The sequence below is a fragment of the Vanellus vanellus genome, assembly GCF_965231255.1.
Source record: "Vanellus vanellus genome assembly, chromosome: 11".
Taxonomy (NCBI): domain Eukaryota; kingdom Metazoa; phylum Chordata; class Aves; order Charadriiformes; family Charadriidae; genus Vanellus; species Vanellus vanellus.
Window position 1 is genome coordinate 24,007,753 of NC_138916.1, and position 15,369 is coordinate 24,023,121.

The following is a 15,369-nucleotide window of genomic DNA, read 5'->3' on the forward strand; positions in this document are numbered from 1 at the left end:
AGGCTCACCTGGCCTAGCCTGAAGGCCGAGCCCTGAACTCCAGCGACATCTTGTCTCTGTCCCTGCTCGAGCATATGGCGGGCTGGCTGCTGGAAAAGCAACCCCGGGGTGGAAGGGGGGTGCAGAGGGGCGGCTTCATGTTCCCTTGTGGGGCACCCAGAGCCCTCGGCATGGAGGCTTCAGCCCTGTCCCTGAGGCAGGGCCTGGCTCTGGCCTGCAGGCCCAGAGCTGGGCCTACCCAGGCAGAAGCACCCCCGGCCCGGCCCCAGGGATGGCCACAGGCCGCAGCGAGGCCTCGGGGCGCCCGGCGCTCCCTCCAGGCCCGGTCCCACAATGGCGTCGGGGCTTCTGGGCCCGCGGAGCCGGACCTCGGCCCCGCCGGCGCCTCCCCGCCCCGGGCTGCCGCGGGACCAGCGGACCCAGCAGGGGGCGCCGGCGCTGCAGGCCGCGCCCGTTGGCGTCGCCATAGCAACGCGTGCGGCCTCCGCGCCCTTCAGTAGCCGCGCGCTGCGCGGTGACGTTAGAGGCGTCGCGCAGCGCTGATTGGTTAGATTTGAATTGCAGCGGGCGCGTGGACTGCCGGTCGGAGGGCAGTGCGGAGCTCGGGAGGTGCGGCAGCAGCCCCTGCCTTGATCGCGACAGATGACCCCGCCCGTCGCGACACCCCGCGATATGAAGGCGGCGTAAGTCGCCCCTAACCCCTGCCCGGCGGCGGGGCCCGGTTCGGCCCGGGTCTCCCCGGCCCGGTCCTGCTGGGCCGCCCCCTCACGCCTCCCCCCTTCTCCCAGTAGGGCCAAGACGCCGCGGAGGCCGGCGCTGAAGAAGCCGTCCAACTCCAGCCTGAAGGATCCCGTGGGGGTGAGTGCGGGGCCGCCGGGCCCGGCTGAGGCGGGGGCGCCGGGCGGGGAGGGGCCGTGGCGTCCCCCCGGTGAGGGGGCCCTGGCGGCTCGGCCTGCTGCCGCCCTTCGGGGCGGCTCTGAGGGACGGTGTCCCCCCCCTTTCTCCTTCCCCAGGTATACTGCAGGGTGCGGCCGCTGAGCCGCCCGGACCAGGAGTGCTGCATCGAGGTGATCAACGATACCATGGTGCAGATCCACCCCCCCGACGGATACAGGATGTTCCGCAACGGGGAGTACCGGGAGGTAACGGCCTGGGGGGCGGCGGGGAGAGCCCTGCGTGTGCCCTCCGCCTTGGGGCTGTGCTCGGCCGCAGGGGGGGCTGCCTTCCCGCCTGGAATTAGGCATCGAGGTCCTTTTCCCTGCTGTCGGCGTTTTCCGCTGGCTTGCGGTGTCTCTTGCAGTGTGCAAATCGGCAGTTTGTGCTTTTGGAAAAGAGAATTTCCAAAACCAAGGAAACATCTAGAGCAAAAAGTGTACCCTTAGCCATCAAATATGTTCTTCATGTATGAAAAGGCTTCTTTTGCGGGGTGGAGGAGGAGGTAAAAGGAACAAAAGCAAAGCTGGCAAATGTTTAGACTGCTTGAAGGAATTTTTCATGTAGGACTAATTTAAAGAAACCAGCTCTAAGATAAGCCAGGCACAAATGAATTGACGGTTGATTTGTCCCAAACTGAGGCTAGACAGGAAAAGACACAAGCTTAAAACAAAATGATTGAATGCTGGAACAACTTGACTTTGGCCATTGTGGGTGTTCCTTTGCTCTGTTCTTATGTAGGTGATCATGGGAGCTCAAACCGAAATTTGAGCTTGAAGCTGTAAATTGTGAGATTCCCTAGTTGCTGGGAGGTCAGGCTTTGTGATTGTTTGGGTTATTTCTGGGTTTAAGCTCTGTAAAAATGAGACAGTTGCTGCTCTTCATTATGTACACCTTATTCTCAGAATGGTTACATTGGAGTAACTGCCCATGTTCAAACACTGATATAATCCTAAAGTACAATCTTTATCATTCTGGTAAGCAGACAGAAAGCAGTTCTAAGGTATGAAACAATGAAGCATTTTGAAACAATGGACTTCTGGACAGGGATACTTAAGGTTTAGGACGATGTACCTTCTTTTCTTCAGACGCAGTATTCGTTTAAAGGGGTGTTTGGCGCCCTTGTTGTTCAGAAGGAAGTTTTTGATGTGGTGGCTAAACCTCTAGTGGAAGATCTCATTCATGGGAAAAATGGTAAGCTTGGTTTTGTTCTCTACTGCTTTTCTGTATGTTTGCTATGCAGTTTCTTACATTGCTATGATTCTGTGTGTCTCAAGGCTTCATAGCTTGTCAGGTGAAAACATGTATACCTTGTTTGCAATGAGAATAGCTCCCCTGTACAACATCCTATTTAACTTTGTTATGATGTGTGTATTACTTCTGTCAAGGCCTAATCTTCTTGTATACTCTTAGCTGGAGAAGCTTTTCTTCTGCAGAAAAGGATGACTTATTCACCTAAAGAATGACTACAGAACTAAATTGATTTGTAGGGCTTGATCTCCTGGACATGGTTTGATATCACGGTGTTGGTCCTTGAAGTATCTGGTTTATGTCAGACTCCTCAATAACAGTCAAAACACCTGGGACTCAGTGGCTTCCTTCCATTTTGGCTTCCAAATGCACTCTTCCCAACTGCCAGTTGTAGTGGCTATCAATGAAGAGACGCAACCACTAGCGATGACAGTGGCTTTTGATAGTTTACTGTTAACTGTTCATTTGACCCAAGAAAGACAGAGTGCACAATTGTGACTGAGCTTTTTTTTGAGACAGCAAGTATGACTACGCAACTGTCCCTCCTAGGTCTTCTTTTCACATACGGTGTGACAGGCAGCGGAAAAACACACACCATGACAGGATCTCCTGGTGATGGAGGACTTCTCCCGCGGTGTTTGGATATGATCTTCAACAGCATAGGACCATTCCAGGCCAAGCGATTTGTGAGTAGTTTTGCACTGAATTCTCCACTAGGTAAAATGTTCTGTTCAAAGTGTTTATTTCCTGTCTAGTCATGTGACTGGAGGAGTTTAAAAAGAAAACTAGGCAAAAAGGGTCATCCCCTTGAGATTTGAAGAGCAGGGCCAAGGAGGCAGATGTAGTAGCTAGGACAGACATTTCATGCAGACGTAGGGTCTGGCTATCACTATAATTGTCACTCATTCTTCAATTAACTTTTAAAACAGTAAGAGGAAAGAGGAAGCTTTCTGAGTTATGGAATGAAATCAGCCACAGGATACAAAAGCTGCATGAAACCTTATCTAAAGTAATATAGGAGATGATGTGAAGCTTTTCTTGTGGTCAAACATCTCTGGAGTTTTGGTATCTAAATATATTTGAAATAATATTGGAAGTCTTTTCCTTGGTAGCATGCTAGCTTGGGAACTCTCATGGAATATTGTTATCTTGGAAATATTTTTTTTCTGTTAGATCTACTTCGCATTAGCCAGCAGATCGCGCGTTAGTGAGGGGCATGGTATTTGTTCATTGCCAGACAGCTTGCTCAAATAATTTGGTTTGCTGGCCAGCACCTTATGTTCTCTAGTGTTTGTCATTATATTGTCTAAACATACTATACTCACTGCTCAGGTTTTTAAGCTTGATGACAAGAATGGGGTGGATGTTCAGTGTGAAGTAGATGCTCTATTAGAGCGCCAGAAAAGAGATGCCATGCCCGTTCCAAAAACTGCATCTGGCAAGTAAGTAACTATTGTAACATGCAGAATGAATTTGGTTAATATAAATGCTATTCTGTTATTGTGGTTTTAACTTGCCTTGGTCTCGTTATCCTTCCCTTGAAGAAATGAAAGAAAAATATTAATGGAAAGTTAGTATATTTCGTATGTTTTGAGCAATTGCATAACTAAGTATTGAGATTAGAAGATTAAAACCGGGCAACCAAAGTCTACTTTTTGTACCTGTTAACCCATGAGTAAAATGCTGTGATGTTGCTGAGTAGGAATACAGTGAATTTAAACTTGAGGATATTTTGCAAAATAGTGACATTACTGAATAGAGGATAGAAATGTTGACTGTCCAGGAATTTTGCAAGGCACTTCTTACTGCAGCTGAGTACAGAAGTGTCGGGTGAAAGTTTATCTACTTAAACTTTTCAGAGTGCTTTTTTTAATCTAATATGACTGGATGTGTTGTAATTAGTTGCTACCATGAGCGCTTCCATACTCGAATGATGCTATTTGTCAGACTTTTTAACTGTGTAGTCACTGTCTGACATGTTACCTGGCTGTGGATGCTCCACTACAATAACTTATTGTGTGTGTTCGACAGGCGACAAATAGATCCAGAAATCGCTGATATGATCAATGTGCAAGATCACTGCAAAGTGGAAGAAGTTGATGAAGATAATGTCTACAGTGTCTTTGTCTCCTATATTGAGATCTACAACAACTACATATATGACCTCTTGGAGGAAGCTCCGTTTGAGCCTATAAAACCCAAGTTAGTTTTATGAATACCGTTACTCCTACTTCAGTTATGTTTTTGCGGGAACTATGGTATGTCTTTGAGGCTGTAGTCTTGGAGAGGCTGGCTCAGTTCATGGGAATCACTTAAAAAAATCATGTGAAAAAGGTGATGGCAAAGGAGTCCAGACAATAGTATTTAGGTGTGCCAAGTACTGATGGTTGTTCTAATGCTGCGAAGACTTGGTGCTCGCTTCCCCATTATGATGGGAGATTAATAAGCAGATATTACCCAGTGTGTTGTATCCCACTGAGATTCTAAGTCTATTCACGCTGTTCTGTGAGTACTATTCCTAGCGGGTGACTGCAGCTTGAAGAGTAAGCCATTCCGTAGCTGACACTTTTCTCCAGGAAAGTGTATTGGATGAAAGTTGCTACTTTGTTGTCGCTTTACAGTTAATGCGAGTTTGCGTATTACTTCACTTGATGCCAATCACTTCCATAGAAACAGAAATGAATAGTCTCATAAATGAAATTCTGGGTATTTTTTGGAAAGTTGTATACTTGGCTGATGTCTAAAATCAGTAAATCTTGAACTTCAGAAAAACAGTCTGCCAATCAAACTTGGAATATATTTTTTTGAATTCTAAATCCATTAAAGAAAACCCTAGCCTATCCATTGGCACATGTGTTAATTAAAGAGTTGGCTGATTTACAAAGACTAACTAGAGCAAAACATGCTATTGCTCTGGATCATCAAGAGCTGTCTCCAGAGTACTAATTTGAAATGAGTTTAAATATCTGAACGCTTCTTAAAGAAGAATAAAATTACTTGGTTTAGTATTGTGCTTATGTCCAAAAATCAGCCTATGAAGAATCTTGGATTATTTCTGTTTATGGAAGCTACAGTGTATTACATATGACAAGATTTTAGCACAAGCTGAACAACTTAATATTTTTTAACCCTGTTTTTTTGGTAGGTGGAACAGTTGCAACACTCCTGTGCGAAATGGTGACTTTATGTATGTGCATATGCGTATTATTCCCAATACCGAAAAGTGACCTTTTCTTTTAGTAGAAGCAGAAAATAAACTTAGACTGACTCCCTATCTCTTCTTGCTTTACTAGCAAATATAGAATGCTGTTGAAGCCATCTTGCTTCTGTATGAGTGTATGCATGTAGAAAAACAATAGCTGCCATCCAAACCCATGATTTACAGAAAGAATTGCAATTAAACGTAGCTTCTAAATTAAAGCAGTAGCTGAAGCGTAACTAATCTTGACTGAATGTGTGTCCGTGCACTTGTGCTTCCTCTTCCATCTGCTGTATGGATAATTGGCATATTCAGTCTGAATTTTGTACTTAAACAAAAGCAAATTTGCATGACACAATGTATTGTTGTAAGAAAACTCCACTCAATTCTATCGGTTTGTTTTTTTTATTTCCTCCCTGTCCTTAAGACCTCCACAATCCAAAATACTTCGTGAGGACCAGAATCACAACATGTATGTCACAGGATGCACAGAAGTAGAGGTGAAATCTACAGAAGAAGCTTTTGAAGTGTTTTGGAGAGGTAAATTTTAGAATATAACTTCATAAACTCAGCACGGATGTGTAATCCTTTGCACTCTCGTGCTGAAAACAAAACTGGCTTTGCCGGGTGGCAAGTCTGTTAAATAAAATGGGGTTTTGGAGGGATTGTTTTCATTCTTCTAAACAGGTCAAAAGAAGAGGCGTATTGCAAACACTCAGCTGAATCGAGAATCTAGTCGCTCTCACGGTGTTTTTATAATAAAGTTGGCTCAGGCACCCCTGGATGCAGATGGAGATAATGTGCTACAGGTGAATTTTGGGGCAGGCTATTGAAGAAGAACCGTGTGAGCGTATGCATGTATTTGTAGGTTAGAAAATGTGGTGGACTTTGCAGCATGGCCTACCAAAACAGTTACTGTGTCTTGAGTGCATGCATCTTGCTTGCTAGCAATTTAATTTTGAAGAAAATCAAAACTTGGCAGAATTGGCTGTCTTCTTATAATGAAAGTTGATCATTAAAATAGAGCGCAAGGCTGCGTATTCCTTTATTCTTTACCTCTGCTTCTTTTGAGCTGAAACTGTTAAGAATCTAAAACCTGGAGGATCTGAAGGAGCACAGTTGTTATATCTAACTTGTGGCTCAAGACTTTTTCACAGAAAAAGCTAGTGGTGCACAGCTGCTTGCTTGAAGCGCTATAAAAAAACCCTCAAACTTTATTTAAAGGTGCAATACATTCGTTTTAAATGTGCATGCTGGTTTAGGTTTGGGGTGGGGTGTTCCCCCACCCTGTTAGTAGGAATATAGAGCTAACATAATTTGTTTTCTGTAACAGGAGAAAGAACAGATCACTTTAAGCCAGCTGTCGTTAGTCGATCTGGCTGGAAGTGAAAGAACTAATAGAACAAAAGCTGAAGGCAACAGGTTGCGAGAAGCGGGTATGTACCACCTTTAGACAGCCTGGTAAATATATGTGCCAACGCATGCTCATGTTAGCCTTGTCTCCTAGGAAGAATTGAAGTGTTCTATTATGATGTTCAGTGGTCTGATTTGATGACCTTAAATCCTCCAGTTTGGGAACCACAAATTTGGTAGCACTTACTCGGATACTTCTGATTGATTGGAGCAGTTATCTGTAACAAATAAAACTTAAGTCCAGGCAATTTATTCTTAAGTAAACTGCTGAATAATTTGGGAACATGATCCAAATGCCTGTTTAAAGAGGTTTTTGTCTTGTTTTCTTTTTTTTTAAGGTAATATTAATCAGTCTCTAATGACATTAAGAACGTGTTTTGAAGTTCTAAGGGAAAACCAGATGTATGGAACAAATAAGGTATGCAACTCATCTAATTATCTTTTGATTTGATGAAGATCTAGTGTAATGAAAGCTTACTAGATCTTTCATGTACTTTATTTTAAGATGGTTCCGTACAGAGATTCCAAACTGACTCATCTCTTCAAGAACTATTTTGATGGTGAAGGAAAAGTGCACATGATTGTATGCGTCAATCCTAAAGCTGAGGACTACGAGGAAAGCTTGGTAAATTCCTTGCAGATCTTACCTCGTTCCCTCCTACTATTCTTTGATGTTTGTCACTGAATTCGTGTATGTCCTGGGTTGAGGGCAGTACAGGACACTTATTATTCCTCTCACCGATTAAATAACTTTTGTTGCTTGGGCACTTCAGGTAATCAAATATAATATTGTAGAGCAAACGTGCCCTCTAAGTCTTATTTTTCCTCTTAAACACTACAACTGCTATTTGCTTGTAAAATAGGAAAAAATTCTCATGTTTATGGAAGTCCAAATAGCTGTACGTAGGTGCTTAATCCCTACTATGACGGTACTTGCAAAAACTTCAGCGATCTGCACAGATGGTTGCATGGTTCCTTGGGGACTGTGTTCAGGGAGGTGTTACTGGGAAGGTTTCTGGTTGCTCCACTTCAGAATCTCAAGCTGTCTAGTTGGGAACTACTGGAGATTATAGCTTGATAGTGTCTCCTCTAATGCTTTTATTGACCTAAGGTATCACTTTCAAGCTTATATTGCACTGCTTCTGGTTCGTTTCGTTGTTAAGCTTGCTTTTCTCTCGTAGCAAGTCATGCGCTTTGCAGAAATGAGCCAGGAGGTTGAAGTTGCAAGACCTGTTGATAGACCGCTCTGTGGCTTAGCGCCAGGACGGCGCTTTAGGAATCAGGCCTTCCGAGAGGAACTCTCACGGAAATTGGAGATGCGGGGTGGCCCAATAAATGGAGGTAAATACTCGAATCCTAGGTGATTACAGCACAGGCTCTTTCTGTTGTTAGGAGTTGAAGGCTATTTTAAAACAAACTATTTGAGCCTTGAAAAGTGCAAAAGGAACTTCACTTAGCTGTTAATTGTGAGCCTTCTCTGCAGTAGGTACCGTTCTTCTTATACTGCAGCGCTACTTGTAGTATAAACTCAGTTACTGTGTATGTGTTATTGGTGATAAGTTGAATTCGCGGTTCCATTATTGCAGCTCCTGAAAGGAAATTGTGCTGAGGATGATACTTCGATGTCTTTGTATGCTTAGGGCCTACTTTAGAACTCAAGAGTCGCCTGGAGGTATTATAAAGCAGTGAATCCAGAATGTCACATTTAATCTTTTCTCAATGCTATCATCTCTTCTGAAAACTTCTAGTTCTCATTAATTATTTGAAGTTCTGTCTGCTTCGTGATACTGTGGAATGAATGATCTGTGGCTGTGCATTGTCAAACGGAATTTGTTCTGTAGCTTGCTGACAGACTTTCTTGGCTTTAAATCTTACAGAAACAGAAGAGCAATCTGTTTCAGAAATGTTTTTACAGAACTTTCCTCCACTGCCTGCATGTGAGCTATTGGATATTCATGATGATCAAACACTTCCGAAGCTTATTGAAGTTCTGAAAAAACGCCAAAAACTACGGCAAACGTTGTCAGAGGAGTTTGCCAAAAATGGTAAGAATTTGAATGTCACTGTGGAGCTAGATTTTTTTGGTGTCCTTATTGCTACTCAAAGGTTGCTTCTGTACCAACATAAAATAACTATCTTGTCTAGATTGATCATTTAAAAAAACATTTTTGAGGTAATGAAATAGTTGGTAGCATTAAAATGGTAGGAGAGGAAAAGAAGTGCTTTTGATATTATGGAGATACAGCGAGAAGGTAAAATATATCAATTCTTTTGCAGTGCTTGCCTTTAAAACACTACTGCAAGAACTTGACTCCAGTGTTGTATCCAAGGAAAACTATATTAAAGGAAGACTGTCTGAAAAGGATAAAACAATAGCAGGACAGAAAACGGAGCTAGAACGCCTGGAGAAGAAAATTAAAACTTTGGAATACAAGGTTGGTTTTTTCATTGTCTAAAGCTGGGCACAAAATGCATTTTTCTATATACCATTTGGCAAGTTTTTTGACATCAGAAGTTGCTTGCAAGGTTTATATTAGAAACAAGATTAAAAGTATTTTGTGGGGAACTTTACTGAACGCTTTTAGCTTTTTGGCCTTTTTATGAGGTGAGGTGCTTCGTAACCCCTTAAGATGGGCAACTTAGTAAAATGTTGTAAAATCTCTGAAACTTTTTGGAATGTGGACCTATTTATCTGGGTATATTTGTACAACAGCTAATATATTCTAGTATATGTAAAAAACAAATATAACTAGAAATTCTGGGCTTAGATGGCTATGTTTCTTAAAGTGCAACCAAGTCCTTCCTCTCTTCTTCCAGATTGAGATTTTAGAGAAAACTGCAACAATATATGAAGAAGACAAGCGTAATCTTCAGCAAGAACTAGAAAGCAAGAGCCAGAAACTGCAACGTGAGGCTTCTGACAAGCGTAGACTGGAGGCACGATTTCAAGGCATGGTGGCAGAAACAACCATGAAATGGGAGAAGGAGTGTGTAAGTACACTACCGTATCTATTAAAAATGTGTAATGGAGCAATGCTGGGGGAACCCAGGTGGCTTCTTTTGGGGGGGGGGGGCGGAATTTATATAGTAATATAAATAGCATTAAGAATGGAGATGTGTTTGACTTCAATTATGGACCTGAACAGACATTTTGAACTTAACTTTTTATAAATATGGTATGATAAGATAAATTCCTCAAGGATATCTGGTGCAGCTTGAGCAACTCTCAAGTACTCGGTCACTTCATTTCAATATCTAGAATTTGTTCTTTGGGGTTTGTGGCACTCTGAGGAGTGATTTGCTTGTTCTGTCGGTTGTTAATAGAAGCCTACTGTCAGGGTTTCCCCTTTATCATCATGTGAACTCTTGCTCAGATATGCACTTGACAAGCAATACTGAAAGGAAATCTGAGGGATTAATTCTTACTACTGCAGAACTGTTTTTACTACTTCAGGACCCTTGATAGAACTATAGTTAGACATGCTCCCATTTTTCATAATTTCGGAAGCAAGATGATTACGGTATTAAACGTGCTACTGTTTTATAATCTGGAATGCCATTATTTATAATCTTGCAATGTCATTATTTACAATAGCTTGTATCTCAGTGGGGAAGAACTTAATTCCATGTGGAATATTCTATTCCCTTCAAACTTTCAGCACAACTGCTTGTGTAAGGTACTTCATGCTTTTCCTCACTTGTCTTTGTAGGAGCGTCGTGTAGCAGCAAAGCAGTTGGAGATGCAGAACAAACTTTGGGTCAAAGATGAAAAGCTGAAGCAACTGAAGGCCATTGTTACTGAACCAAAAAATGAAAAGCCAGAGAGGCCTTCACGGGAGAGAGACCGAGAGAAGCCTGTTCAGAGATCAGTGTCTCCTTCACCAGTACCTGTAAGTTGCCTTTAGAACCCTTCTTGCTGTAGGGAAAAGCATATTTATAAGAATCAACTGAAATGCAGGCCGCTTCTCTTTAGTGGCTAGAAAATAGTTCCCAAGCACAGAATTTGGATATCTTAAGCTTGCTTTGAATTCTTTGTCTCCTATTGTATTTATCAGTGCTCTTTATTTGTGCTCCTATCTTCTAATGCTACTAGTATTGGAAGAATACCCAATTTTTAATGCTGACACTGCAACACCATACCTCTCCAAAACCATAAGCTTGAATAGCTGAATTGGAACTCTGCACGTTGTCAGTATTCACTGTTTTATTGCTTTTAGAAGTTGACAGTTCTGTATGTTCACTAACTTCTTTCCTGTTCTCTCTAGCCTTCTAGTAACGTTATTGCTCAGGTCCCTAACAGCCAGCAGCTCGTGAGCAATCCGCAGGTTCACAGACGTTCTAATTCTTGTAGCAGTGTTTCTGTGGCATCCTGTGTTATGGAATGGGAGCAGAAAACCCCTTCACACAAGCATACCAGTGGCACTTCTAATGCCAGGAGCAGACAACAAGAACCAGAACAAAGTAGAGACTATAATGCCTCAGACAGAAGGCGAGGGATGTGCTGGACTGGAGTCATTGAGGTTCCCAGGCGTAGAGATGACCTAGCAATAGAAGAGGATCAATGCTGCAGGGTTAGTGCTGCTCCTGTCAAAAGCTAAATGTAGCATTGCTTAGTCTGGCTCAAAAGCTCTTAAACTAGTCTTACATTGAACACACCTAACACAGATTGGAGTTTTCCCCTAAATGTGTTTCTTGTAGGACAGTACTGTTTCGAAGTTAAGTCTCACTACTCATTCAGTAGAATGAGTAAAATGACTTCTTGATGTTTAGAAACTCCTTAAAAGTAGCATGTGTATTTCTTGCTAGCCCGTAGATACATCTTGTTCTTGTAAAGCCTAGCTAGTTCAGAGTTCTTTTTCTCTAGTCCTTGTGTTTTAACTTGTGTCTGTCTCCTCATATCTATCTTGCAGCCTGCAATTTACTGTAGTCTGTCTGGGCAGCTTAACAGGTGGTCTTATGAGCCATATCTGCAAATCTCTGCTGGGAATAGTGCTTGGACAAACATCTCACTTGTGTGACTGTTATCCTTAACTCTCTTGGAATAGTCTTCCCTAATTTTAACATCTGCGTTAAAACTGGGGGCTTTGCTTATAGGTGGGAGGTGGGTTTTTTTTTCATCATTAAACTGATGCGTGCAAGTGGTTGTATTGGTGGCATCTCTATCGCGTTATAGCACTGTTGCAGTGGCTCAGGTAAATCAAAGAGAATTGTATGACCCTCTCCTCGAGAGAGCTTATCGAGAGGAGGAAAGTTTATCAGGGTATGATTCATTTTTGATAGCGTTCGTAAAATTTCTGTCACTTGCTGGCCCTTTGAAGTAAGGGACATGCTTTTAAGCTATTCCAATTAACTAATACATGAACCACTGTCAGCAGAGTAAGGGATGTGGTCTCTGCCACAGTAAAATGTGACCAGTGGTAGTGTGCCCTCTCTTTAGAACAAAACTTTTAAAGTACCTTGGCAGAATTGTTTCAAAAAAACATCAACAGAAGTAAGTACTTGCACACTAAAAGGGGGGGGGGAATGTATTGAAATTATTTTTTTTTTTTTTTTTAAATTTTAATGGGAGATTTTGGCTGAAAGCCACATTTTCCTATACACATTTAATTTTTAAGAGCTGCGTTAGACTTGTAAGAGGTTTATCTGTAAAGGGTACATCCAATCTCATGTCTGTTGGTCAAAGAAACCCTAATTGATGCTCATCACCTGAAAATACAGTGGATACAAACTGCATTCATAGGTTTGGGTTATGTAACCTCACCATGAATCAGAGGTGTCTAACACTAGTATGTGAAAGGAACACTGATAATTTTTCAAAAGCCCATACAAAGATCTCGAAGGCGCCCAGATTTTTAGACAAGTTTCCAGATTTTTTTTCTGATTTTCCTGAGCAACTGACAATAACATTAATGTTCATAAAATAAAAATATATGAACTTCAGTCCCTTCTCATGGGTTTCCAACAGCTTCAGTTCAGAAGCAATAGCACTAGGACACCGTACGCTTCCTCTGCTCTGTTTGCTCAGAAGTGTTTACGAGGTCTCACATCCTTTAGAGATGTTGGAAACCCATGCTCAGTCTGCTTGCTTTGCTGCCTCAGAAATACATTTTGATCCATGAATGCGTCTGTGGAAACATAAATTTCTCTTTTCTGGTTGGTTAATATGTTTGCAACAATGCTCCTCCTGAGTTTCCAAATCAAAACAGATTACCAAACATAAAAGATGTCCTCCTTGAGGAAACTTTACTAGGTATGGAATGCAACAGATCGGATAACACTTAGCTAAAATCTACAAGTAATAGGAATTGGCACAGAAACAATCCGTTAATTTTATGCAAGGCTCTCGGTAAGGGTACCTTTCAGCATGCACTCATAAAGCACTTGAAGAATGAAGCTTTGATCTTCATACAAGCACATCTTAACCAGACCTGCAAAGTTCACTTCAGCTAATGATATCCTCTGAGAGATTTACTGTGTGCTGATTTCTTCTGATTCTCTTCCACTCTGATCAGAACGCGCCTCCAGTTCACTTCAGACGCAGACGGTCACGCTCGGCTGGGGAGAGATGGGTAGATCATAAGCCACCTTCTAATCTGCCCACTGAAACAGTCATGCAGCCACATGTCCCTCATGCCATCACAGTAGAGGCTGCAAGTGAAAAAGCACTAGCTAAGTGTGACAAGTATATGCTGACGCACCAGGAGCTAGCCTCTGATGGGGAGATTGAAACAAAACTAATTAAGGTAAAGCAAACACCTTCGTTGTAAACTTGTGATAGCCCTGTCAAAACCTATTTCTGGCAATGTATTTGTGCTTCAGGCTTACTGCCTTGTGAAAGGGTACGTTCGACTCCATCTGCTAAGAGATTTGATTTGAAAGTTTTGTGCAGTTGGATTCGAGGCAGCTTTCAGAGTCTGAAAATACTTTTCTTGAACTTTGTCATTACTTCATATAAACCATTACAAGCTTGTTTATCTCAGTCATTGTTTCCTTGAAAGGAATTAAGTTGTTTTTTCCTCTAGTAAAATGCAATAGTCCATTTATAGTGGAAGTTTCTTAGACCTGTGGCTGCAGCTAGTCTTGTGGAGTCAGTCTTGTTGGAGTGGTGTTATTTGATTTCCACTAGCGGTATGAGTAAGCTTGCTGCAGTGATGGATGCTCAAATGCTCCAGGACATAATTTCTAGTACTCAACTGACAAGCATATTGGCGAGACAGCCGAGGCTTCGAATGCTTGCAATGCTTGTGTCCCAAAATGCTGACTGTACTTACCTAAGGCAAATTGAGAGCTCCTTGTAATTTGTAGCAGGAAGCTTTTTGGTTCATTTTTCCTATAGTCACAGGCCTTCCAATATTGCCTTTTTTAATTTGAGTTTTAAAAGGCCCTCACTCCTGTAAGGTAACCTTGTAGGTTGCAGTGATGTTTCATTGTCATAGTAGTGACCGCTCTATGGATATCTTGCGTGACCATCAGGGTGGATAGTGTTCACTCTTTATTGTCCTGTGTATAATAAGAGGCGGTATATAACGGGGGAGAGTGTATTTGTGCACGTGTGCTTGCTGGTTACTAACCCGCAAGGAAATGACAGTTGTAAGCACTTCAGTTTTCATGTGAAAACTGGCACTGGAGCCATCGTACTGACCTAGTGACTGGTACCTTGTTAACTGCTTTTGGTTTCCAGGGTGATGTTTTCAAAACCAGGGGTGGTGGACAGGCTGTGCAGTTCACAGATATAGAGACTCTGAAGCAAGAATCTCCAACTGGGTAAGTTGTCGTCTTAATTTTAGGTTCTGCCACTGCTGGAGATGTCACTCCAACAGGGTGTGTGTAACTGCTCCTGCTCCAAATGATTGAACAGGAAGTTGTTGCGTCTAACTTGAAATCATATAAAGGTACCTCAGAGAGGCTTATAGATACTGTCACTGCTTTTAAGGTTGGTCTGCTGCTGAGAGCAAGTTATTTATTTAGACAGTATAAAATATATTTCTGTGTGTGAGAATCTGCCAAAATACATGACGCATAACCTTTTTTTTTCCCCCTCCCCCGGCTCCTCTCTCAGTCGAAAGCGACGATCATCCCCTTCCAATCCTGACCCACCTGAGGATGCTGCAGACTCTGAATGGACTGATGTAGAAACCAGAGTAAGCTAAAAAGGAAGAAGGGGGAAATCTCGTGCTTGATCTGGATGAGAATTTGGGGTAATGCTGATAGCTGGGTTGGGGGTTAGCAGTAGAGACTCACTTTCTGTGTCTCCTCAGTGTTCCGTGGCAGTGGAGATGAGGGCAGGATCAGCTCTTGGACCTGGATATCAGCATCATGCTCAGCCCAAGTAAGTGTATCTCTCCTTTGCAGCTGGGGTATTGCCTTCCCTCCTGATAACATCTAAAGTGAGAACTTTTTTTCTCCCTTGACCTTACTGCCCTTCCCACTTTAGGTTCAGGGTGCGTAGCTCCTTGATACTGTGAGATAAGCAGGCTTATTCAGTGTTGGAAACTGGTGACAGGATAGATCTGTAAAAGACTCTTGCGCAGAATTATTAACTTGTCTTCTGGATAAAACTGTCGTTCAGTGCA

General features: G+C 42.5%; 1 protein-coding gene across 1 annotated transcript; it reads left to right on the forward strand.

Moving 5' to 3' along the window:
• Nucleotides 1-2,806: 2,806 nt before the first annotated feature.
• Nucleotides 2,807-15,129, forward strand: KIF23 (kinesin family member 23; the record flags this gene model as incomplete). Its single annotated transcript, XM_082488746.1, has 17 exons — nucleotides 2,807-2,870; nucleotides 3,517-3,626; nucleotides 4,216-4,386; nucleotides 5,811-5,923; nucleotides 6,071-6,192; nucleotides 6,717-6,819; nucleotides 7,135-7,214; nucleotides 7,302-7,421; nucleotides 7,978-8,137; nucleotides 8,680-8,841; nucleotides 9,074-9,231; nucleotides 9,614-9,787; nucleotides 10,507-10,686; nucleotides 11,062-11,367; nucleotides 14,478-14,560; nucleotides 14,856-14,937; nucleotides 15,055-15,129. Exons 1-17 carry the CDS (start codon nucleotides 2,829-2,831, stop codon nucleotides 15,127-15,129), a joined length of 2,241 nt encoding a protein of 746 aa, XP_082344872.1. The 5' UTR covers nucleotides 2,807-2,828.
• Between the last annotated feature and the right edge of the window lie 240 nt (nucleotides 15,130-15,369).